At 37.2% G+C, this 24,826-nt stretch overlaps 1 protein-coding gene and 1 long non-coding RNA gene across 6 annotated transcripts in view; both read left to right on the top strand.

Annotated features, from left to right (window-relative positions):
- Nucleotides 1–24,184, top strand: part of LOC139974892 (fibronectin type-III domain-containing protein 3A-like) — a 117,482-nt gene extending 93,298 nt beyond the window's left edge. For all 5 annotated transcript variants that reach the window (XM_071982409.1, XM_071982413.1, XM_071982410.1 and 2 more), the window contains 15 exons: nt 908–1,100; nt 3,567–3,703; nt 4,856–5,009; nt 5,256–5,342; nt 5,541–5,679; nt 6,753–6,818; nt 11,497–11,615; nt 12,134–12,239; nt 12,928–13,112; nt 13,771–13,962; nt 14,704–15,038; nt 15,984–16,199; nt 16,510–16,676; nt 16,974–17,104; nt 17,327–24,184. In XM_071982409.1, the coding sequence (XP_071838510.1) occupies nt 908–1,100; nt 3,567–3,703; nt 4,856–5,009; nt 5,256–5,342; nt 5,541–5,679; nt 6,753–6,818; nt 11,497–11,615; nt 12,134–12,239; nt 12,928–13,112; nt 13,771–13,962; nt 14,704–15,038; nt 15,984–16,199; nt 16,510–16,676; nt 16,974–17,104; nt 17,327–17,650 (2,551 nt within the window). In that variant the 3' untranslated portion in view covers nt 17,651–24,184. The remainder of the gene's footprint in view (nt 1–907; nt 1,101–3,566; nt 3,704–4,855; nt 5,010–5,255; nt 5,343–5,540; nt 5,680–6,752; nt 6,819–11,496; nt 11,616–12,133; nt 12,240–12,927; nt 13,113–13,770; nt 13,963–14,703; nt 15,039–15,983; nt 16,200–16,509; nt 16,677–16,973; nt 17,105–17,326) is intronic.
- Nucleotides 7,005–10,092, top strand: LOC139974893 (uncharacterized). The gene is made up of 3 exons (XR_011795584.1): nt 7,005–7,751; nt 8,415–8,570; nt 8,842–10,092. It is a non-coding gene; the product is annotated as an uncharacterized lncRNA (long non-coding RNA).
- Nucleotides 24,185–24,826: the final 642 nt, after the last annotated feature.

Raw genomic sequence — 24,826 nt, forward strand, 5'->3', positions numbered from 1 at the left:
CAAACTGTGTAAATCATTTAATTGCCTCAGTACGGCAACACGTATACATGTTTAGATCGGCCACATGTCCATTCAAATTGCAAAGATACGGTCTCTTTAAACTTTGTCATATTCTTGAGCTTTTTGATGCTCCTCCATAGCAACCATTTGAGTTTTAATCCTCCTCTCATTCATCACAATGTGTGAGTCCCCTGCTGTTGATTTCATCTCAGTGTGCCAGTGCAGTATTCCATGAATTCAGGAAATGATAAATATTGCAAGGTCATTGGTAATGTTAGAATAAACTCTAGGTAAAGCTGGTGCTGTGGACTCTTTCTGCAACACCACCTGCAACTCTGTAACACCAGCAGATTCCCAAGGACAGAGCAGATTTATGAATGTCTAGAGAACAATGTCAGTCTGCAATGCGCATGACTGTTGTCATAATTCATGATATTAAAATGATTAAGCTGAACTTGTAACACCATAGATGTCTGGGCAAATTGCTTGTTTACATGACATTCTCATTTTCACTCTGAGGGGACAGTCTCTTGAATTTGTAAAATTATGTAAATTAACATATGATTATTAAAGGAGTATAGGGTTTAGTTGTAACTTAAACATGTAACTTTTAATTTAGTTGTATGCAGCAACTGTACTCATACATCCTTGAAAGTCACATGCAAAAAATGAATGTAATAAAAGACAGAACAGCTCCTTCAAAATATGTATCTTTGGAAACGGCTGAAATATAAACTGGTCAATATAAAGACAGTTATGTAGTGATGAGATATAACTTAGGCCACAACAGCCTAACATGCTGTATGGTATGTATTTCATTAAATGAATAACAAGTATTTTTAATTTCTTTTCTGGATTGTTGTTTGTGATATCATAAATATGTTTCTTTTTTCTTCCATTTCTGCAGTGTGTGTGCAATATCTGAAAACTTGAAAGGTTCACCATCAGAGCCCACTAGTTTCTCCACCCTGGGATGTCCACCAGACGTTCCCACCAAACCGATCCTGATAAACAGGACTAAGAATAATCTTGTCTTAAAGTGGCAGCCACCAGCCTCTAATGGATCCAAAATACACACCTTTATTCTCCAATGTGATAAGGTGAGTTATTGTAAAATGTAAGAGTGAAGGGTCCACTAATGAAGGACAGTGTATGGTAACCCTCGCAACGCTGAATGTTCTTAATTATGCGCGAATGTTCTTTAATTATGCACAAATGTTCTTTAAAAGAACAGTAGTGGTAATGACAACCTCTCTGATTTTGAAAGTGATACGTTTCTTTCCGTTGACTGAAGCAGAAAATTTCATTGTAATGGGCTTGAGTCTCAACGGCTTGAAGGGAAGGAAATTTTTCTCTCACTTGGCACATTAATTTTACTGTAAAATTCCAGTTAATTGGTGAAATAAGCCAATAAGAGTGTTTCAAACTTGTCAAGTGCCCCAAAAAACAAAATTGATGTTTGCGTCTTTCACCATAAGCAAGTTACGCCATATTCATTGGGGCTATGTAGGGAAAGAAAAGTGCTATTGGAAAAGTGCTTTCCATTTGGCTTACAAGGACAGTAGCCGCAGTGTCTATAATTGCTGCTATATACGCATTACACAGTACAGAAGGTTAGGGAACAAGCCATGTTACAGTGCACCCCCACACATCGTTTAATGTGAGAAGGAACTCTCCATACTTCTATATTTACTAGGTGTGAGACCTAGCTTTATGGCAAAGGTAGCTATCACCTACTAAGTTTACAAGCAACAGATTCAGCAATCAGATCAAACCTGTATCAGTGGTTGTCTTCAAAGTGCCTTATTCTAAGAAACTTCTTTGGTTTGTTGTACCCACCCACCCCTAGATGTATGAAACTGTGCCCCTCTATTCAGCAAAGGATTCGGTTCAAGATTCAGTTTTGCTTTCTCAGCCTCCACAGAGGCACCAAGGAAAGGGTCAATCTTTCCACAAAGCTGTCACGCTGGTATTCAAAGATTGATTTAACCGAACAAAATGTCTGTAAAAGTTACAACAAACTTGACAAGGATGTAACTGTTGACATTTCCATGAGGGCAATAAGTTTCCACCATTCAGTCGGCCTATTTGGAATGTCCTGGAAAATGGCCCTGGGGCAAGATGAATTTGTAATCAAGGGAATGAGAAGTTGATTCCAAGAGCTGCAACAATATGGCATTGTTTCTCCTGGAAGCAAAATGGGTTGGTTGAAGTCGCAAGACCAATAGATCTATAGATTGTCGTCAGTAGATCCGATTGTGTCTGCAGAATCAAGTTGTGTTGAATAACTTGTTTTTAAACATTGAGAAGAATCGCCAAGGGATGTATTTGACCTTTTTGACCTAGAAGTGTCTGGCAGCTTATTTATTTGGGGGTGTTAGTGTAAACAGAAGTGGGATAGAATTTTCATAAGCTGTTGATGTGTACTAAGCTTACAATAAAGTGAAATCTTACAACCCAGCAGTGCTGGGTGTAAGTGCCACCACCACCACCTACCTACAGTGAGCATTGAGTACACACAGATCATTGTTGGCATTAAAGTATTAACCATACCATAGCACTGCTGAGTGTAAGTGCCACCACCAGCTACCTGTGAGCCTTGAGTACACACAGTTCATTGTTGGTATTAAAGTATTAACCATAGCAGTGCTGGGTGTAAGTGCCACCAAAACTACCTACCTGTGAGCCTAGAGTACACACAGTTCATTGTTGGTATTAAAGTATTAACCATACCATAGCAGTGATGGGTGTAAGTGCCACCACCACCACCACCTACCTGTGAGCCTTCAGTATACACAGTTCATTTAAAGTACATTGATATCAATGAAGATGGTTGGGTTATTAGGATTAGTATCGTGATAGTGCTAGATTAGTACAGTTCATACTTGGACCCACTACACATCATGATATGCAGGAGTGTATTGCACTGACAGTTCAAACTACATTGATGTTTGAATTGTGTGTTGAATGATGACTTGTTGACTTTTGCTTACAATCCTAACACCTTGTTTTGGAGGATTACAGAATTTCAATACACTCATGTTATTTTAGTGGTACATATCCAGCCTCTGTTCCTTTCAGGCTAAAGTAATCTTGAACATAAACAATTTCATTCTTGGAAATCTGTCTTAGTTCTCCAAAACAACTTATATGTCAAGGCCTGAAATATAACAGCTTTTAAACCTGTACACTTAGCATATGAAAATCTGGATAAATCTCTCATTGTCACACAGTGTGCTATTTATCAGCCTTGTAGAACTTGGACAAGTATTTTCATAGCATTAGCAGGGATCATTGCCACCTGCCTCAACATTGTCACTATAAAGTATAAAAACTGAGAATGTTTCTCATAGAATATGTCAGGCTTTTCTTCTGCTTCTGTTAGATACTCGTTAAAAACCCTTCTCGGGTATCACAACGAGGATGTTGGTGCGCAGCGCAGCAGTGCTGATAATGCGTGGGCAATCTTGTCTTAAACACCCCAAGACTTGGGCTCTCTTCTAATCATCTTCAACTTCTTCTTCTTTGATTATTCTCTCTCTTTTTGTTTTTATCTTCTCTTGCAGGGTGATGGGTCAGGAGATTCTAAGACTGGTTTCGTCACAGTGTATGAGGGACCAGATAAACAGCATAAGGTCACCAGGCTGCAACCCTCCACTTGCTATCAGTTTAGAGTCCAGGCAGCCAATAGCCTTGGAGCCAGGTGAGATGAGATAGAAAGTTACTTATTACATCATGGTACTCTTTGTTCTCTAAAAACCATGGAATGGAAGAATCCTCTATAGTTGGCTTGAATTTTGAAAATTTTGAAAACCTTTTTATAGATAATTCTAAATTGAGAGTGCATACTGCATGGCTGTCAAACTGGGATGCGCAGGGCGTCTCTACCTTACCTAGGAGATTTATGGTTGGTTTATCGGTCCTCCTTGTCAGTGTAGGATTCGCAACAGCAGGTCAAATAAGGTGAAGAGATGAAAACCATGCTAAGTGTAAGTGATGGACCATGCACATAGTGTTTAGGCTGCAATTTCCATGCATGTCTTATCATTTTAAATGTGGTGTTGGTTGGAAAGCAGTAGTCAAGTTGAACAAATTGAAATTGTAGTCCATGCTCATTGAACCTTTTAATCTTGCTACAGGAAATAAAGTATCATCTCTGAACCAGTTGAAATTGTAGTCCATGCCCATTGAACCTTTTAATCTTGCTACAGGAAATAAAGTATCATCTCTGAACCAGTAGAAATTGTTGTCCATGCTCACTGAACCTTTTAGTATTGATCATTGGACAATGCTAACAACTCAGTCTGAACATTTTTAATGTAAAAACTTTACTGTAATACCTACAGAATAATCAACATATGTATTTTGGTGATGTAACTTTTACCCAGCAAGGTGCAGTGTAGTTGCTTATGTTAGGAAATGATATTTCAGTTTCCATTAGATTCTCTCCATCAATTTATGTAGTTCACACTAGCAATGCTATGAAGTGAGTATATCATTGGCCAAATATCAGTATCTGTCTATTCAATTATTCTGTCTAGTCAATTATTTCAGCCTCTGAAGAAGATCCTGCTAGGATCGAAACGTTAGGCCCTCTTACTTTTACACATTCTCTTACACAGGCTCTTTAGTGGATAAACAGTTTGCTAACAGTTTTGTTTTATTTTGATTTATTTCAATTATTCTTATTAGTGAAATACCCTGATCCTGATGCACAACAATAGGCTACAAAATTGCTCTGAAAGGGTTACAGACATATTCTTCTTCTTATTGATATGAGTTAAGATTGCTTTTACTTATGAATCTCAAGCAACTACACCTATCAGTACTGTTTTCACATCTCGTTCCCTTTCAGTGGCTTCAGTGATGTCTCGAGGATATATACGTCTGGGAGTGTCCCTCCTCCCCAGGATCCACCCACATTGATAGAAAGTACTGCACATAGCTTGAAACTGCAGTGGCAGGCATGTACTGGAGATGTTACAGGGTACCTGCTAGAAATGGAAAAGGTAGGTAGAGTAAGGTCATTTGAATAGAAAACAGTGAAAATTGCTGTTGCCAGATTCCATTATGTGTTTTTGGTTTTAGTTTTTTGTATGGTTGTTTGGTTTTACCTGATTAATTAATAATTGGTATTTGTCAAATAAAAATGTAACAAACATGCACACAAGAGAGAACAGGATTGTTTCCTAAAGTGTAAATTTCTCTGTACTGATAAATTTGATGGATTTGTGATTTATTTACCTTCCTTCCAGGAGTATGGTTTCCAACCTGCTTACAGAGGTGATGAGACGGTCTATACTTGTAAATGTCTTGCCAGAAATGCCGAGTATAGATTTAGGGTAAGTACAATAACCTTAAGTAACTAATCGAATTGTTAAACTTTATGCAAATGAAATTATTCCTTCTTGAAAAGTTGCGTTTTGTTCCTGTGACGTCATAACAATATTGATCAGACAGATTTCATGGACGTCTGTTCAGACTAGAATGAAAAATCATATTTTAGTGACAGCAACCATTATATTTCAATTATCTTGCAGTTATGTGCCTTCAATGATGAGGGGAACGGTCGCAGGAGCAGCATAGTTGCCTTTTGTACCAATCCTGATATCCCGAGGTCGCCCCAGCGACCCTCCCTGAAGGGAAAGATCCATTCCAATTCTTTCAGAGTGACTTGGGGTAAGAATTTGTATATTTGTCTGAGAGAGGGGGAGGGGGGGGGGGGGTATCTCTTAGGTCAGGGTTTGTCAACTTATTTCTATGTCAGGAGAAACATTTGTTGTAGCAAAGGACCAAAAAGAACCCAAATCTCTACCTGACTATATTGAGCAATGTGCAGGATGAATCAGTAGAGTGCCCAGCCTAAGGCCTCTCGGCCCACACACCCCATTTGTTAATGTTTGTGGGACTTTTGGGGGGGGGGGTTGGATTGAACTGCTTTTTTGGTCGGCAGGATTTGTCTATTGGAAATACATGCCTCATGGGCTGTGTGGAATGGTGTGAAAAACTTAGTACAGAATTTAAACGTATTAATGATTTCTACATTGTGGTTCCACTGCATAGTCACAACGTCTCTCAGCATAAAGGATTGTTATGCACAGTTTTGGGCTCCATTCCAAATTGAATATACCTGACAGGATACCTTCAAAATATATAAAGAGTTGAAACATATCATTGGAAGAAATAAGAAGAAAAGACAAACGGTATTACTGCCATCAAATGTGGGAGGCTTTAAACCTGCAATTGTTTCTCAGAATTCAATATTTCTTTTTCAATTTGAGACATCATAGGTCCTCAATTTCATTCTGCTTTGAGCCATCCTTAAGGTATTAGCTACCTTAATGACATGCCTCTATATTTGTTTATGCAAATCCAGATTTATGTTAACTCATATCGCTCTTGAATCTTGACAGCCTACAGGGGGTATCCATGTTCTGGTGAATGAAAGATTGGAATTGGAAATCAAGTTTTGGCCTTTCCAGAGTTGATCTTGTGCTATACTTTCCATAGAAAATGAAACAGAGAATTTTGCTTGTGATCCCAAGAAAAAGAAATATATTAAATCAATGTTTCAGCTGATTTTGATAATTTTGACAATTCCATCAAAAAATAGGATGTGAGAGCTATATTTATGTAGAACGATTTACAAAAGTAACTAGAATTCATTCCTAAAGTATGATATGTGATTTTGTATTGTATCATTTCTTTCATTTATATTGTTAATTTTTCTGTATTGTTCTTTCTTTCTGCAGAGCCCCCAAGAGACACCGGAGGATCAGATATAACATCCTACTTACTGGAGCTTTGTGATGCCTCAGGTAACACCCATTACAGGGAAGAGGAGAGGGGGGCATGTGACCTACAAGTGCCCCTTTTCTTAGTAAAAGTACCCTTTTGTCATTTCTGTAATGGACAAGTGCCCTTTTGTTGCATCATTGAAACTGTTGGAATGTGCCCTTTTAGGCCATCAGCTGAAGGTCGAAATTCGCTTGTTTCGTTCCAGCAACTGCGGGTCTAAAATTTCTCTACAGCATCGAATACATAAATTAACTAAGATTAATGATCCAAAAGTTCTCCATGTACTTTCCTGCAGTTTTTTTGCAATTCCGCTCGAAAGATCGAACTATATTTTTTATTGCGTATGTTAAGAAACCTGCCGTTTTACGTTCAAAAGTTGTGCGCCAGTGAGATATCTGTACCATGTGATATGAATTGTCCAATGAGCCATGAGTTCTGTGTGCAATCTTTGTAGAAAACAACAAACATGGCGGCTCCCACGGGCGCTAGTCAGCCTCCGACACACGGAAATCTACAGTGCTCAGTGCACATTGAATCTGTAAAATTTGAAGCAGTCAAGGCACTGACGAATAAACGATGGACTAAAGTTACTTCCTGCGCTAAAGATTGGCTTAATCTCAGCGGCGGAGACAGTGATATCGCTGTACTACTGATTACTCCATGGCCTACTACGATCAAGCGTGTGTTCAACAGCATAGTATGATGGGGTTCCACGATAAGTGTTACAGGCGGTTCATTGATAGCAAGCACATTGCTGCAAGAAAACGGACAGTTCCAGAGGAGACCCCATATGATTTTAAACGAAGAATTGACGGAAAAGATCGAGGAAACCAAGCAGAAGCTCTGGTGTATTGCCTGTTCAATGTATTATATGTGGGAAAAGAAACAATACATTACTCAGCGTTGCAAACGGGTGCAGGACAAGCTGCAGCAGGCAGAGACTTTCGATGGAGGTAAGCCTAAGCATACTACACGACTCTACTTGTACTTCTGTGGCATAGTTAAAGTGTTAAGAGAAGTTGCATAATGCAAGATCAGTAGCTCTTGAGGGATAGAATCCAAGTCAAAGGGCACAGTGTTGGACCTGAACATAATATAATTAGTGGCATGGTCATCTGATTTGTTTTGTTATAAGGTGGTAGGAACGGAAATTTGTTTCAAATTCTCCATCTGGGGCACTAGCCTAAGTGTTAAATACAGGCTTCATAGTTTTCTTACTGTGGCCCTTTATTTGAATGATAGAGATATTATATTAGTTAGAAAAATAAGTGTAACAAAGGTGCAATAAGGTTAGGTTTGCAAGGTCGTATGGTCAGCCTGTCTAGCTTTACCAAAATGAACAAGTATCTGTCTCCTTTATTATTAGTAACAGATATAATCTACCATTGTATAATTTAAACCATAACATTAAGAGATAATGTACTGTACTGTCAAAAAAAGCCTGTTTTAATTCTTTCTTGCATGACACTGGTTTGCAAAATTTGAATGTGTCTTTGTTTGTCCATAGAAGATGAGCAGATCACATAAAATTGTCTTAGTTCTTATTTGTTCAAACTTACATTTTGATCAACAGAAAATGCAAAACAATTTGCTTTTTTTATTTCATTTTATTAAAGTATTGCTTCGACAAGCAGCAAAGCGGAAAAAAGATGAGCCCAGATTTTATGAATATTAGAGGAAAAGACCGTGTTGCCATTGAAGTGAGGTACCACTCTCTATGTTGAAGCAACTAGATACAATTCTTGACAAGGAAGACATACAGATCTTGAAAGGTAAAGTACTCTCTTCAATGTGTGGTTCATTGAGTGTTCAGGGGTGGATCTAGGACTTTTGGAATATGGGGGTCCTCCCCCAAGGAAAATTAAAAAATTCTCTAAACGCTTTGAGATGCAATATCAGGTTAATCTTTCTATTGAAATTATTAAAGTAATTTGCAACATATTTCTAGCTGAATTGTAATTATATTGGTACCCCATCATAAAATGTGAGACTCAAAAATATCCAATTTCATGGTACAAGGTGTTCTGTTCATCTCCTCCTCAGAGCAGAGTTTACCACCAACAAAAGATGCTCCGATCCAGCATGTTAAGCGCTGCACCAACCAGGCTGCTATTCACAGTAGGGCATTGCAGCAAAGGATTGATGCACTCTTACCAGAGGGACATGGATGAAAACTTGAAAATGATGACCTTATAATCACTTAGATGACGAAGCCACCTGACCCAGATGTTTTGCTTCAGTGTGTCAGCAGTAGCTGTAGAGTCGGCAAATGTCTTAAAGGAAGATGTTCCTGAATGAATGCACAACTACCGTGTACAGACCTATGTAAATATAGAAATTGCAGCAACTTCCAAGAAGATGTTGAGATTGTTGATGCAGGGGAAGATGATTTGGAGGATGAACTGTGATGGTGTTAACTCTTGATATCTTAGTCTGAAATTTTAATCAAGTTTGAAGTTTGTGAAGAGGGTTAACTTTTTCAAAGTCATGTTGTGATTATTTTGTTCCCCAGAGTTTAAAGGAACCAGAAAACATGATCTTATTCATATATTCATTTTAGCTATTAGTAGTTTTACGTAGATTACCCTACCTAACAGACACCTTATGATAAATATCCACATTTTCTTCAAATCACACTTTTTTTGCTGAGAGGGGAGGGGGGAGGAGGGTGTTATGGGCATGCTTTACCTCTTGCATATTCACAACTACATTTACTGATGACGATGACGCAAATACCACATCCTGAAACCAGTCAGAGGTTTATATACTGTTGTTGGGGAACCATCGCCCCTGACCATGTTCCAATATCACGGTTCTTTATTGTTTTGCCGTAACATTTCGTTACCTGTTTTATTCATATTGTTAACACGTTTTGTGCATCTGTTCAAGTTTTGACTGAAGGATATTCAAGTCTTTAGTGACTTTTATTTCATCTAATTATCTTCACCTCTACTACGGAATGGACTTTCCCTTTTCCATACCATATCTGACTTCCATGCAGTGAATTGAAGTGGATCCTGTTATAACTAGTACAACTGTCCTTGGATGAACTTTTAATCACTTATTAATTCCTCGCCGCGCCTTTTGATGAAGAACCTGTATCTTGAATCATCGCAAAGGCCAGCTCTACTACACCATTGAGTGTATCGACCCAGTCTTAATAGATACATTATTTCTTTCTATCTGGGGCTTAAGTTAACTGTCTTCGTTATTCACTTATTTGTACCATTCACCTTTATTATTCATATTATTTGTAGAATATAGAACCATTATTATTCAAAATACCATTCAAAACCTTGTGATCTTTTCTTTTATACGTTAACTCCCTTGGAAACACTTTTTGCAGGAATACGAATTATAAACATGTCGTTTCCGTAACATGGAGAAAGTACCTAGTTTTGCAGAAGACTGTAGAAAGAGTACTAAGGTAACGGATATATACCGACTAACTTTATTTCACATCTACGATATGCCATGATGTCTTAGTGTGCCAACTTATATATTGATTTATACAAAAGAAATAACTCACTGGTCTTGGGGCATTGGCACATCTCACTGTAACTAGGGATTTAGCTACATGTAAAGTAGAGGGGGGGGTTCACATGTGTAAAACAGTTTGGATGGGGAGTGTAACAATTATGGAGAGGAACTTTTCATTATATGTGTATATTTACGCATACATGCACAGAAGAAATGCATTCATAACATAGGGGGAAAATCTAAAAATATTTGATTTATTACAAAGCATTATATCTGAGTTTATTAAAAGTGGTACATTTTTATAATTAAAACCCTTAAGTTATAATGTGCAAAAATTGTATTTCATATTTCAAAGTTGAAAATGTGATTTTTTACCATTTTGGCAAAAATGGAGGGGGGGGGGGAGGGCATAACTTGTAATGCCTGAAAACAACCCTCACTGACCCTTAGACCAGAATCCTCTTCCACCATTCTTGTAACCCTGACCCAACTATTATACAAAAAAAAATATATCAGTCGTAATTAAACATATAAGAAAAGAGTGGTATGTATGCACCACTGTACCAAATCTAACGTTAGCACATGTGTTCCTAATACATAGCATCGTAGCACGTAATGTCTACATAACATACCCAATTTCAAGGGTGCGTTACAAAAATACTGCAGGAAATTTTTTGGAGAACTTTTGATATAATGTTTGTGATGCACTAAACTACCCAAAAATGCATTAAAAGTCTAGACCCGGTGTTGCTGGAACGAAACTGATTTTACAGCCACATTTTGAGCTTCAGCTGATGGCCTATTTTGTTGAAAAGTAAAAAGGAAGTAAGTAATCAAAATGTGCCGTTTTGTTGAAAATCATTCAAATACTGATATTTGTTGAACAGAATTCTCAGAGGGTCTATTTTGTTTGAATGTTTTGAGATGATTTTTAAATCAGGAGGCGAGAGGTATTTGTGAGAACAGATACTGAAGAGGAAGGTAGCTTTCATCATCGACATTTGTTCAAACTTTTTGTCCCTGATTCACACATCAATCTGCTTTACACATTTCCATATTTGAGTACTTAGTGTATCTTAATATTAAAGGCTATTGATACACATTTGACAAAGAGGGGTCATATTGCAAGTTTGTTTTGAAGCCACTTCACTCGGACAAGGATGTATTTGAAATACAGTGGGATGCAAAAATAAATGCAAGCTTTGTTTACAATTTCAGATGGAGTCTATAGAGAAATATACAAAGGTATAGAGAAGGAGCACTTAGCCATTGACCTTCGACCTGGTACCTTATACAAAGTGAGGGTGTCATGCACCAGCAGGGGTGGTACTAGCCCAGTGAGTATTCAAGAAACCAACTTTCCAATGTTTCTGCTAGTGTTTGCATTGGACAGTGTTACTTAACACTTAGAGGGAGATTTATTGGAAGAGGAGGTATGTCGGGGAGGCAGGGTTGCTACCTTATTGCAAGCCTTATTGCAAGTAAGGTTTGTGTAATTTACATAAGACCATAAAATGTGAAGATTCAAAAGGCATTTGTGATATGTGATGTTTATTCAGTGGGTGGGGCTTTGATTTATTAGGACCCAATTTAAAGGAGCCTTTATTCTCAAAGGACCATCTCTACCTAACTTGATGAAATGGCTCCTTTTTTTTCTACAAAAGAAGAATAGAATTGATATATTGATCTGGCGGCAGTTTTAAATTGCTAATAGCCGAAACATTTGATTGATACAACTGCAATCATGCTGTGTGTTGAACTTCACCATCAACTAGGATTGACCAGACTTGACGCCATTGAAGATGTTGATATCATTATTAAACGTTTCATTCTGTTGTTATTTCTCCCTGCACAGTTTTCCGATGTCTGTTCACTCACAACTCTTCCAGTCTGTCCAGGGCAGTGCCCGCCCCCAAGACTGCATGGGAGGCCCAAAGCAGTCACTCTCAGTTTAAGATGGAGTAAGTTGGCAATCAGGAATTTTTCTATAACGATGCAAAGTCCCCTGCAAATGAGTTTGATGCAAAATATTGAGTAAATTTGACTTGATTATCAACTCTCCTTCAATTGTGCATGCAGATCAGGTTTGATATGATCCCCCTTATGCTAGTGATGGTAATGTCCAGAAGTTATATGGGGGGGGGGGGGGGGCTTTGACCCAGTGTATGAAAATTTACAAAACGGGTTAATAAAGAGACACTAAACAGATTGGGTGCATCTAAGGTAATACTGAGCACAGAAGGCAGCCGGTTTATATTAGTACAACAGCAAGAGTACAAGTTAGGTCTCCCTCGGTGTTAGTATGGTTGCAAGGCTCTTAAGCGTGATTATCAAATTTGGCATTGGTACCTTTATTTAATTCTATTTTAAATACCAGCGTACTAGTACAAATCCACAAGTCTAAGTACTTTGAGTGCAGACTTAGTACTACGAGTGCAGACTGGGCACTTTGAGTACATACTGAATACTGCATGTACAGATTTAATATATGACTGCACAGGGGATTGACCCCCCCCAAAAAAAAAAGTGTTGAACAGCCATCAAGGTTTACACAAGAAATTAATGATGAAGTGTTTGACAAAAACAATAGGAGTCACTCACAAGAAAAGACAGTTGTCTATTTATTGGTTTTCATTTTCATTTGTCTAGGCCCTCCTGAATATGATGGTGGGGTTGCAATCTCTGAGTTTGTAGTGGAGATGACAGCAGCTGACCCAGATGGACCTGCCCAGGAAGTGCATCGTGGACCGGCAGACGTGACAGAATGTTGTGTTAACAATTTGCTTCCTGGGAAGGTTTACAGTTTTGCAGTCCAGGCATTCAACAGAGTTGGGGTGAGTGGTAGTCTCAAACCTTTGTAAAGAAATCACAAGGATCAATATGTGGAATCTCTAGGGATGATGGTAATCTCATACACTCAGACGTGAACTTTTTAAGAGGAAAAGCAGATTTTCGCTTGTTGTTTTTTCACCTCCGTGTTTTTTGCCAACATTACCACGGTTTTGTATTTTTCAATGTAATGAGAATTTCAGGACATATATATAGATATATATTCATGAATATAAATATATGCCTGCCAAAACCCAAAAGGAACATTTTCGCTTCAAAAGATGAAGTTTCTAGGTGCAGCCCTCGTATGTAATGCATTTTCCATCAAGTGTATGGTTTAGTTGATATTTGCATGCAGGGCACCAGCCTACCTAGACTAGACAGCTCATTGTACGATCACTAACTCTGCCATACATCTTCTTTTGTTTAAAAGTCAGGCTTATATCTGGAAACAGCATAGAAGTTGGGAATTTGTGGCTTGACCTCTTTTTCGTATAAGTATGGCCTTCAAGTTTTGATGAGATGCATATATGTAGTGACCAAGAACAGGCATCTTACGACAGGGTTTAAACGCATCCCTAGCTATTTACAAATACCGAAATCTCTTTGCAGAATAAATTCATCATTTCGGATTTTCTTCTTTTCTTTCTGATCATTTTCCAGTCTGGTCCATTTTCTGAACCCTTACAAATCACTACAGGCGCTGGGCCTCCTGAAAGGCCTGGCAACCTAACTGCAACGTTCAAATCCCCTACCTCGGCTTGTGTGAGCTGGGAGACGCCTTGCAGCAATGGTGCCGAAGTGACCGAGTATAAGTTAGAGAAAGCCTGGTCTTGTGATGGCCCATATGGTCTGGTAAGGAACCAAACAATATCCTTTCATTTAAAGCACTTGCTTTGCCTTTTTGTAAAATTGTAAATACCATATCCTACTTAAGCCCCATAGCAATCATTTTATTAAAACTTAGGGACTTAAGCAACAAAAAGAATTTCTCTCACAAAGTGAAAGTCCCTGAAGAATGGACTCTGCACTTGGAGTTCACGATCCTGCACAGGCATGCTAGCGAAAAAGTAAAAAATGCCTGACTGTTATGTTAGTGTCGTCATGTGATTCGTTCTGGACCGTCCCAAGTTTTTTAGGGTAGGTTGGAATCATCACTTACAGTCAACAGACCTGTCGTAGTACCTACAACGAAGAAGTTCTGGATATTTTGTGATTTTACCATAGCAACAGAAACTTGACCCACACTGAAGTGAGCGAATCTGTCCCTCAGTGCATTTTTCAGAAAAGTGAACTAGATAAATGATGTAACTTTGCCCAGCTAGGTGAAAAAACCATCATTATGCTTATCGACACACTTGCTAAGGACCAACTACAGTTTTCTATCATCTTCTTGAAGGATGTGTCCTGTGGTTGAGGTTTGCATGGTATCAACAGAGGATGGATGGAAAAACTGGAGTCTTGTTGCAAATAATGACATCTACCCAGAGAAAAGAAAATGAAAATGTTGTTGGCCTGATAAGAAATAATATTAATCGACTAAGAAAGTAATTAACTGTAACGAAAGATGTTGTTTTGTTTTGCTCTGACCTGCAGGCTTACACAGGTCCTTCGACATCATGTGAGCTCCGTTCCTTAAGACCAGCCACCTACTACTACCTCAAGGTACAGGCAATTAACGCAGCTGGTCCAGGCGACTTTAGTGATGTCACTTCCTGTACATCTCCATCCTCATCACCAGAGGTCGTTCCTTCTTTAAGAGTAATTTCTTCCACTTCAGATTCCCTCTTGTTGAAATGGACTGAACCAAATAACTGTGGGGAAGAAATTTTAGCATACAACATTGATATAGGAAAGGACCAGACCATTGTAGTAGAAGGGAACGTCACAGAGTATTGCATAGACCAATTAGAAGCAGATTCAAAGTACAGGTATGTAAAACAAATGATGTTACGGTTGTGGTTCCACTTTCTGTGTCGTAATGCTGCATTTTGCAGCAAATCATCCGTTTGCTCCATTCTGGCCAGAGAATGTGATACTTCTCAATCAAAGCAAGACATCCATGTGGTTACACTTATTCAATCTGGAAAACAATATTGTTACAAGTTGCATTTTATAATGAGACATTTCTTACCTTGGTTGCTTTTAATAGTAGCTTGAATCACATGCAAATAGCGGATCTGAAATCTAGAAAAATCTTGACTCTTACTTAACTATTTGAAATGAAAATGAAAAGTCAAGATGGTGACGTACGTTGTTACAGGATCTTGATATCAAAAAGGATACAAAAATGTTTGGGACAAGCCGAATGCAACATGCACCTTCAAGACTTTTAGCATGTTTGTATCCTGAACAAATCTTCCCTGTCTCTGATGAAGTAAAACATCTAAAAAATTCAAGAAAGGGAATAGTTACTCCATCTGCTGACAAAATGTGATAATTCTTTGAAAGACAAATTATTAAAGGCTGCTGTAGTAAAAACCCTATCTCTTTACGGTTTCCGTTAGTTTGTAAATGTTTTTTGTTCCAAAGACATTTGAAGTTGCCCGCAGAAATTGATGGTTAAAATGTTCCTTAGTAGTCATTGTATATAAGGTCTATAATATCCATCAAATGGGCACATTTTTGAAATTTCACAGTAAATTGCTTGAATTTTATTTTTGGTTTTTGTACTTAAAAATATGCATTTGTTTTATATAATTGCTAACTTTTGCAATACAGGAGACATAGCTTCCTGAGCCAAAGAAATCTCTTTCTCCTTTGAAAATTTGCTTTACAGTTTTATAGTTTGTCCTCATATTCAAATTTTGAGAAGGAAAGAACAACTCATTTGATCAGAATATGATTAAACCTAAGCTCATTCCTTTTCTCTGTAGGATACGTATCCAAGCTGTAAATAGCAAAGGTGCTGGTCCATACAGTGCCACTCTGAAAGCTGTTACGCAAGCTCTACCCCCTCCCCCGCCAAGGTTGGAATGCAACATCTACGGCCACCAGAGCCTGAAACTCAAGTGGGTGGACGTATCTAAAGTAGTCAGCACAGAAGGAAAGTCTCTCAATTACTGCCTCGAGATGGAAGATAGGAAAGGAAAGTAAGTCATGTATCATCAGCAACAAAATTAAATTTGTAGAAAAATTGGAAAAAAAATTATCTATTGAAATTGGTACCTCTTCGTCGTCTACGATATTGCAGCATATCCTTGAACATTACTTGGAAAGTAAAGTTATCAAAGACACTAAAATATTGCATCATTGTTGAATTTAACTTGATTGTGTGCTCATCTGTGTGGGGTCATGTTTATGCATGAGGTCATGCCAGGTCGGTCATGAAGTGACCACCATCACTGGTGAGATTTGCGACCTTTCCCTGATGTTGTGCCTTTGTTGTTTTTCCTCTCACAGATATTCCATAGTGTACTCTGGAGTCAACACCAGCCATAAGGTCTCCCGTTTGAGCGAGAATACAATTTATAAATTCCGAATCTGTGCCAGCAACGAGGCGGGGAACGGTCCCTACTCGGAGGAATATTCTTTTAGCACCCTCAAGGCACCCCCTGCAGCCATGAAAGGTATCATTTTAGGAACTATTCTCATATGATCCATTTTGTCATTCAAACTTGCTTTGTTTCCAAGGAAAATCTTTTTCCAAAATCTTTATATCTAAGATTCTTAACTTGGCGGGGGGTGTTTATATTTTGGTCTACACCCCCCCGCCCCCACCACCTCCCACTCTTGAATTCGAGTGTATGCCACTTTCTCTGCCGCACCCCACCGGCTCACCTTTCATGAGTCTGCTTTTTCGTCACACTATATATATGACAGCTGTCTTTTTTATGACTGAGCGCTGTTTCTTTCTCTCCACCCAGCTCCAACTGTGAGTGAGACTTCAGAGAGGTCCGTCCACTTGACTTGGGCATTCTTACCCCAATTACAGGAGGACAAAATGGTGTACCAGTGTCAGTGTCTCAAAGGAAGGGAAAACGACAACAAAGAAATCGTGAGTGCATACCTCCATTGCAGTGTGGAACCTAGTCATAAAGACTATATGTGTTTTCTAAGAATAACTTTGAAAGTTATGGCCTTTATGAACTAGTGATGAGTTCGCATTGGCCGATGAATTGCATCAGTTTCACCAAGCTTCTGGCTGTTAACTAATCAAACTAATACATGATTAAGTGTGCCTTGATGTTAATTAACTGTACTCTTTAATTGATCACAGATTTACAGAGGAGAAGGCTCGACCTGCGATTACCAGCCATTAGAACCAAATTGTGAGTATGGGTTCCGTGTTTGCGCCATACGGATTCCTGCCGATGACAGTCCAGAGCTGGTTGGGGTCTACTCTCCCTGGGAGATGTATCAGACCTCTAGCAACAGGAGCGATGAGGAAGTGACTGAGAGTGAAAGTGAAGGAAGGTCCTTGGTAGGAGGCAGACAGGAGTGGAAACCACTGGGTGACCAGCAGGTGGCCGCTATCATCATGTTAATGTTTATAGTGGGTGCAATCATCATTGCCATCATACTTCAGAACCTGGTCAGTTAGTAGGCTACACCATTGGTGTCAGTGGTGGTAACAACCATCGGTGTCAGCAGTGGTAACAACCATCGGTGTCAGCAGTGGTAACAACCATCGGTGTCAGCAGTGGTAACAACCATCGGTGTCAGCAGTGGTGGCAATGATTGGTGTCTCAGTCAGCAGCTTTTGCTACTATTTGGCTTGTGAATTTTTGTGACAATGTTCTTGCATCAGACCAGTTACATTACATAATGGAATTAGATACCTGTCTTCTGTAGGGTGGGGAGCTACACAAAGGTTTATCAGTCTCAGTTTTTAGTTTTAATAGTTTTTTTTAAAGTCTTGTCTCTGATATCTGATTGGTTTAATGCAATCCGTGGTAGACCAGGGATAAGTTTAACTTCGAGCTGATGTGTCCGGTCTGGTGCGAGGTCTAGGGTTGAATCCATTATTAGAAAGGGTTAAATTATTTAGTCTTAGCTAATACCCAGCAAGTGGTATGAGTCATGTTGACATTCCAAGGTTTTTACAGGACAACTCTTATTTGTTGGGCAAGTGAATACTACAGTGAATTCTAGCTTGTACTTAAAACAACCAAAATCACACCGTTCGTAGATGAATTATAGATATTTCAGGGCATTGGATACTGGTAAAGTCCTCGTAATGTGTGTGTGTAATCAATTTTTGTCCCCTGAAAAACTAAACTTATTGAGGGTGGGTGTAAAAGAAATGTGTCAATAGATATGACATCACTGCATTGTACTTACAAAGAAATTGTCTCACAAGGATGTCCAAGAGACAAAAGAGTTAAAATCACAGACAATGCATAATTAGGTAAATATAACTTCATGAATTACCCTCATCATCATCCATGGTGGCTCTTGACTGGCACGGGAAGAAAAGGATAAAAAGAAGAATATTTACAGAGATGACTGTCCGTCTGATAAATATCCACTTTTGCCAAAATGCCCAAAGAAATATGTGTTTTTTTTTTGGCCTTGTCACTCACTCGATTTATCGGAGTAAAGTTTAACATGTACAGTCTGTATACCTATGCCATGTAGTCAGTATTTTCATTTTAAAGTAGAAGGTCGGTCTTGTGATATATAAAGTAAAAAAATACTAGAGAAAAGTCTTAAAAAAAAAAAAGCTAAAAACTAAGTGCCTCGTCTTGTACAGTGCAAATGCTTATGCTGCTATAAAACCAAAACAGTAATTCATTGTACATGCGACCCATTTTCTTCTGACAATGATGTCATTCTGCCCTGCGAGCATCAGTTAATGTTTTGATTCAGGAAACTGAACGTTTCAAATTACAGAGAAACAAGAAGCCAAAATATGCTAGAAAAGCCAAAATGGTCAGGGGTTCAGAGTTACAAGATTGCATTTATCCATTCATTCTTAGGTGATTTTTTGATTCCTCGTACGTTAAAAAAATTAATTGATATGTTACCCTGACGTAAATCCTCCTCGGTCCTATGGAAATGCCTCAGGTGTCATCATTATCTTGAATGTAAAGTGTTAAACAGCCCGATTCATTTGAAGTCTGAGCTAATAGCTAAGAAAAATGATGTCAGATACAATGGCCTTTAGTTCTTCAGAACACATTGGAAGACAGATATGTTGCCCAGCTTCATACAAGAAGTCTGTTGGTCCAAAGGACTATAATCACTGATTTATAACAAATGAAAGCAACGGTTGATGATGGAATTAATTGTTGACATTTTGCTGCTGCAAAAGACCATACCTACCCACAGATAATGAGGTTGTGAATACTTCAGTATAATTCATGGTATTTATATCTATGTTGTCCAAAATTGCCAGATATTTTTGTCTGTTTTTGGACTTTCCTGTCTCTTTTATACATCCAGAGTTTAGTCGGTTTGGCAGGGCTGAGTCGCTTTATGATAAATTATGTCATTTGTTGAAATCCATATAAATGTGAAATACAACTATGTGAACAGAGGCAAAGAAAGTAGAAAAGAGAATTACATTACATGTTAGTAAATAAAAATTAAATTTAATGGCTCTTTATGCTGCCATGAAGTAGTAAAATTTAAACATTAGCAAAAATTTAAATTAAGATTTGATTGTATGATAAATAGAAAATCAGCTTTAAAAATTAAATAGTATAAATAGTGTTAATAAACTTAATAAAGACAATTAAATCTTTTGACCCAAAGTTTTGATTTCATGACTTTGGGTGATTATAAGTATTTCACTGACCATAACAGTCAGAAGTTTTTTTTTTCTTTGTCTATAAAGTGTGAGATGCCTGAGCAAACTTTGCTTAAATGGTTTAATTGCTGCCATGATAAACACACCAATCCATACCTAGCGATTGGTCGATATTTGTGGAGCTAATGTTGACTCTTGTCAGAATCTCCCAGATAGGTACTGCCAGGACACAGGTGTTACTGATATTAAGTTATTCATTTTTCAGGAGGGGTTCGGGAGGGGGAAGGGGGTTGGTGTTCTCATTGAGTGTTTCATTATTCAGGAGGGGGTCGGGAGGGGGGTGAGGTTGGTGTTCCCATTGAGTGATTCATTATTCAGAAGGGGGATGGGGGGAGGGGAGCTGACATCAGCAATAACTTCTTTCAGTCTTACAGGAATTTTAAAATATTAGCTGGAAGTTTAAGCAAACTAGTAAACCTTAGGAACATGTATGCAACTCCTAAGAATCATATGGAAGTGTGGTTGAGGGATCACAGATCACTTGGGCATACACATCCAGGGGCATTCAAATCGGGGGGCTTCTCTTGAGTGGCGTTGAATTTATCTACGATGACATACTACAATGTGTAGACACTGTCAAGAATTCCTTGATAACGGTGACAGATCCACTTGTGTCTTGGGTCAAGTTAGGGATTGCTTTTACACCATTGGGCCTCTTTGTTATGTAGGCGATCTAAAAGTAAGCTAACAGATTATCTCCGATAACTGCTCTTCAGCAAGTAACATGCAGGATTCCCATGTTCTTTACATGTTTTTAAGTCAAATTAAACAAATATATTTAACAACTCAAATATTTTTTAAAAAAGTGTGTGACAAATGGATGATGACATTTTCATTAATTGATAACGACAAATTCCTTTTATTGTTTCGAGTACTCCTTTTTAAGTTAAAATCCCATCTTTGGTTCTCTTCCTTTTACTTTGTTGAAAGTTTTGTATAGAATTCTTTAAGTAGAGTACAGGCCACTCAGTTCAGTATTTAAGATTATTGAAAATTTAATTTTTGTTTTACCAGTTCAAGATATATTTGACAATTTTGTTTAGTAGGTCCATTTCAGCAGACTTCGGTTTCAATATAACGCTTGTTAGCAAGCAAGAAGGTAATAATTAAAAAAATATATATAAGAATATAAAAATGTGGGATATCAAGCTTCCTGTACCAGTACATAATAGCTTCCTTACTTAAAAACAATATCCAGGAACCATATTTGTTCAATTGTGCCATAAAGTTTAAGCTGACATCCACCTTGCGACCTTTGAATAACACAAAACAGAATGTAATAGTGATATTTATTCCGAGCTAACACAAAAACTATTGTACAAAAAGATTGCCGAGTGGAACGTTTAATAAAACTTAAAGAACTGAAAGCACATGAATCATTTGGCAGACGGATAATGAAAGAATACAATTATCAACATCTTGAACACATCCCTGTCCCTCTTCCCTGTCCCCCAACTCCCCCCCCCCCCTGCTCCACCAATGGTTATCTCCCTACAATTTGCTGTCCATAATTGAAATTGTTAATATCAGCAAGAATCAGTTTTGTCTTAAAAGAAATTAAATGATTGATTGGTTAGATTACCTAGAGGACATATATATTTATAAAACTGCTATTTTACTACAAGGTCTCAATTTTCCTATTATTTTGAAAAGATTATATTTATTACCGACCTGTACAAACTTATTCATTTTTTTGTCTGTATTATAGGTTTCTCTTTTATTCCTCTCTTATTTTTGTTTTCCCTCTCTTAATTGTTTTTCTTCTGTTTTTGTTGAATTTGATTAAAGGGGGGAAAATAGAAAAGTTAAGGATTAATATATATTTAAATAGTACTCTCTTTTTTCTTTTTTGTGTGGTTCTTAACTGCTTCTATCCCTTACACTTCATATCCAAAAGCGTATTTATTGAATATTTAATACTATAACCAAATTATTATTTGTTTTGTTATTTTCTTGTTTCTTGAAATCATTTGTTATTATCAAAGACCTTTGGGTTGTTGCCATCATTTTATCAGACCTCCTTTCTTTGACCACTGACAACTCACTCCGAATAAATGTCACATTCCTAACGAGGACAACTGGATTGTTAGGCAAGGAGCAGCTGTGGTAAACCTAGTATGTTTTACAGCATTCAACTTTTTGAATGTTTCCTTATGATATGAAACACTATATAAAGAAAAAAGGGGTGATTCATTGAAGGACTATATTCACTCAAATTTAATTTTATCCAGAAATTTGTGCATTTCTTGAATTTCTGATATTCGTTCTTGTTTGCAGTAACCATAGATAACGAACTGCAACACTTGTGACACTTAAATGTGTAACACTAGGTTCAAGGTTGAACATAGAGGGAATGTGTTAGGCAAGATATATTGTTGGGAGTTGGCAATGTCAATAAAGATTTCTTGCAAGTTCAACAGTAGCTGTTTTTAATCATTCTGAAAAAATAATTCTTTGCTAATGTGAGCCGATATGTCAATATTGCATATAGGCCAAAAGATCACAATTTCTTGTATATTCTATGGGCATTGATAGCTTAGCAGTTTTCGGAAGGATTTAATTTACGTCAAAACTAATGAATCAAATGCTAACAATATTGCTACTAAAAATCCAAAGAGTTCATGGCTGTTATTTGGCTATAAGTAACAATATTCATGCATGTGAATATGATACTTTACTGAATTTTGACACATTCGTCCAGCTTGTCTCAGTGTCATAAGTACACAATATGAGTACTCTCTCTCAAAAATGGGTGCTCACTTAATGTGCAGAAATTCTGGTATAATATTCTTCTTATATTTGGCAACGTCCAAGGCAATTAAAATGAAAAAATGAAATGTTCCTTTTGAAAATAAAATTTATTTAAACTTAAACAGAGGTTAACCTTCCTCAAAAATATCAGCTTTTAATTATAGATTGCTGTTTTTATCTTTTTTGAAAGAAAGTTCATTCTATCCAGTGCTTTGTAAGGAAGATAGGTAGTATGTAGTAAGGTAACGCCTAAGTAAGGTGTATAAATTTACTTTGTACAGGAAGAAAGTAATAAACTCAACTCAATTTCTTCAATAGGTTGGTATAATTTGTGTACTACAGTGAAGCCTGAATTGATAAAGAATTTTCGGTGTAGAAATAATGGAATGTAAATCATTGGACCAAACCTCCTTACACACACATATATATATATACGTGGACATATATTTAACACTAGGTTCAGTTATGACACTAGGATAACATGTTAGGCTACCATGTCGTCTTGATGTATGATTGCTCTTCGAATTTTATTAAAGGAATGCAACTCAAACGTAATATAACATAATTATTTTGCCGTCAGGGGTTGGATAACCACTTTTCGACCACGAAGAAGGAAATATTATAGATAACGCTATATGTTACTGTCCTAGCTTTTCATATCCTCTATTAAGCATTCTCTTTCTTTTTTTTCTTTCTACAGTATAAGTGTGTGCTGCTCTTAAATGTTTTTTTTTTCTTTTAATGGGATAGCAGACGATGTGAAAGTTAGATACAACTCTTGCTGCCTTTTTCTTGTTTTTGTCTAGACATTTATCCATTTTTTTTTTCATTTCTTTAAATTTCTTTTCTTGTCTCTCTTCTGTGAAAATTTATTTAATTCATATATCACTATATTTTTGGATAAACTGAACAAACCAATATGCTCGCTTTTAAATTTGCCTATTATTTTCTTCAGATGTATTCATGAAAACTGAATGTAGAGAGCGACAGTGTGAATACTAATGACTGATCAAAATTTCTTCATTGTTCTCCACATTTGTGGGAACACATTAATTTTAAGAAAATGGTTTAAAAATAATATCAGTGATGTACAAAATTGTAGTATTTTTGGTGGATTCGAAACTCATGACTGTTTCACAAATTGAGGCTTATGGATTTAGTATATCGAGTCATGAGAGATTTAGTAGTTGTGGCCTTCTTGTGTCGTTTCTAACAGTGAAAACTAAACATTCTTCCTTTTCGTTCTTTCTCTGTCCAAGGATTTAATAAGCGTAACTCGCTGGGGGAAAACTTTGTCATCTTTTTAGGTACAGTAAAGTGATGATGTCTCTGGGTATAAGCGCTGTTATATATTTCATTTTCCAGGACATATGGCAAAGATCGCTTATTCTTAATTAAAAATGGTGAGAACCATTGTGGACATTATTTTCTTCTGTGATCGATGTTTCAAGTGGCATAGAGAACTTTTTGTGCCAAAGGATTTAAATAATAATAGGAGTAGAATACATCTCTTGAATATTTAATTGAGAAAATTTAAAAAAAAATACATCTGGGCATAGTGCTAAATTATAATACGTCTCTTTTGTTATTTCTTTCTTTCGTTTGTATTTATTTATTTCATTTATTTAACATTAAAGGGTAAACAAGGCTAGCATAAAGCTAATCTCCCCCGAGGCACTGAAACGCAAAATTAGAATAAAAATAAAATAAGAACAATAAGAATAGAAACGTGAATAATAAGGTTGAAATGGGGAAAATACATTCAAATTAAAGCATATATCACATGCACCTAACGCTATTGAAGTTTACATGATGATTATTTCAGACCTACATTCAATAATATAAACATAACTTTTCGCCCAAATTTGACAGTTTTGTAAGGCGGTTTTCAAGTTTTGGCCAAAATCACGACCTTTTCGATTCTTCCCAAAATCATGCGTAGGAATTAGAGCGTCATTCTGATTATATAGCTGCGATAATATTGTTACTATTCGTCTCAATATAAGAGAAAAATGATATTTAATCATAATTTTTCATTGTAATGAAAGCATGTTCACACATTCCTTATCCGGCTTTAAGCTTTATAGAATACGACCTTAAATTGAGAATAACCGCAATTTGGGCTTCAGGAGTTCATAAAGAGTAATCCCGATCAAATTTCAGAAATTTCAATTTTTAGCCCAAATTTGACAATTTTGTAAGGCTATACCCTTA

The sequence above is a fragment of the Apostichopus japonicus genome, chromosome 10 (genome assembly GCF_037975245.1).
Source record: "Apostichopus japonicus isolate 1M-3 chromosome 10, ASM3797524v1, whole genome shotgun sequence".
NCBI lineage: Eukaryota > Metazoa > Echinodermata > Holothuroidea > Aspidochirotida > Stichopodidae > Apostichopus > Apostichopus japonicus.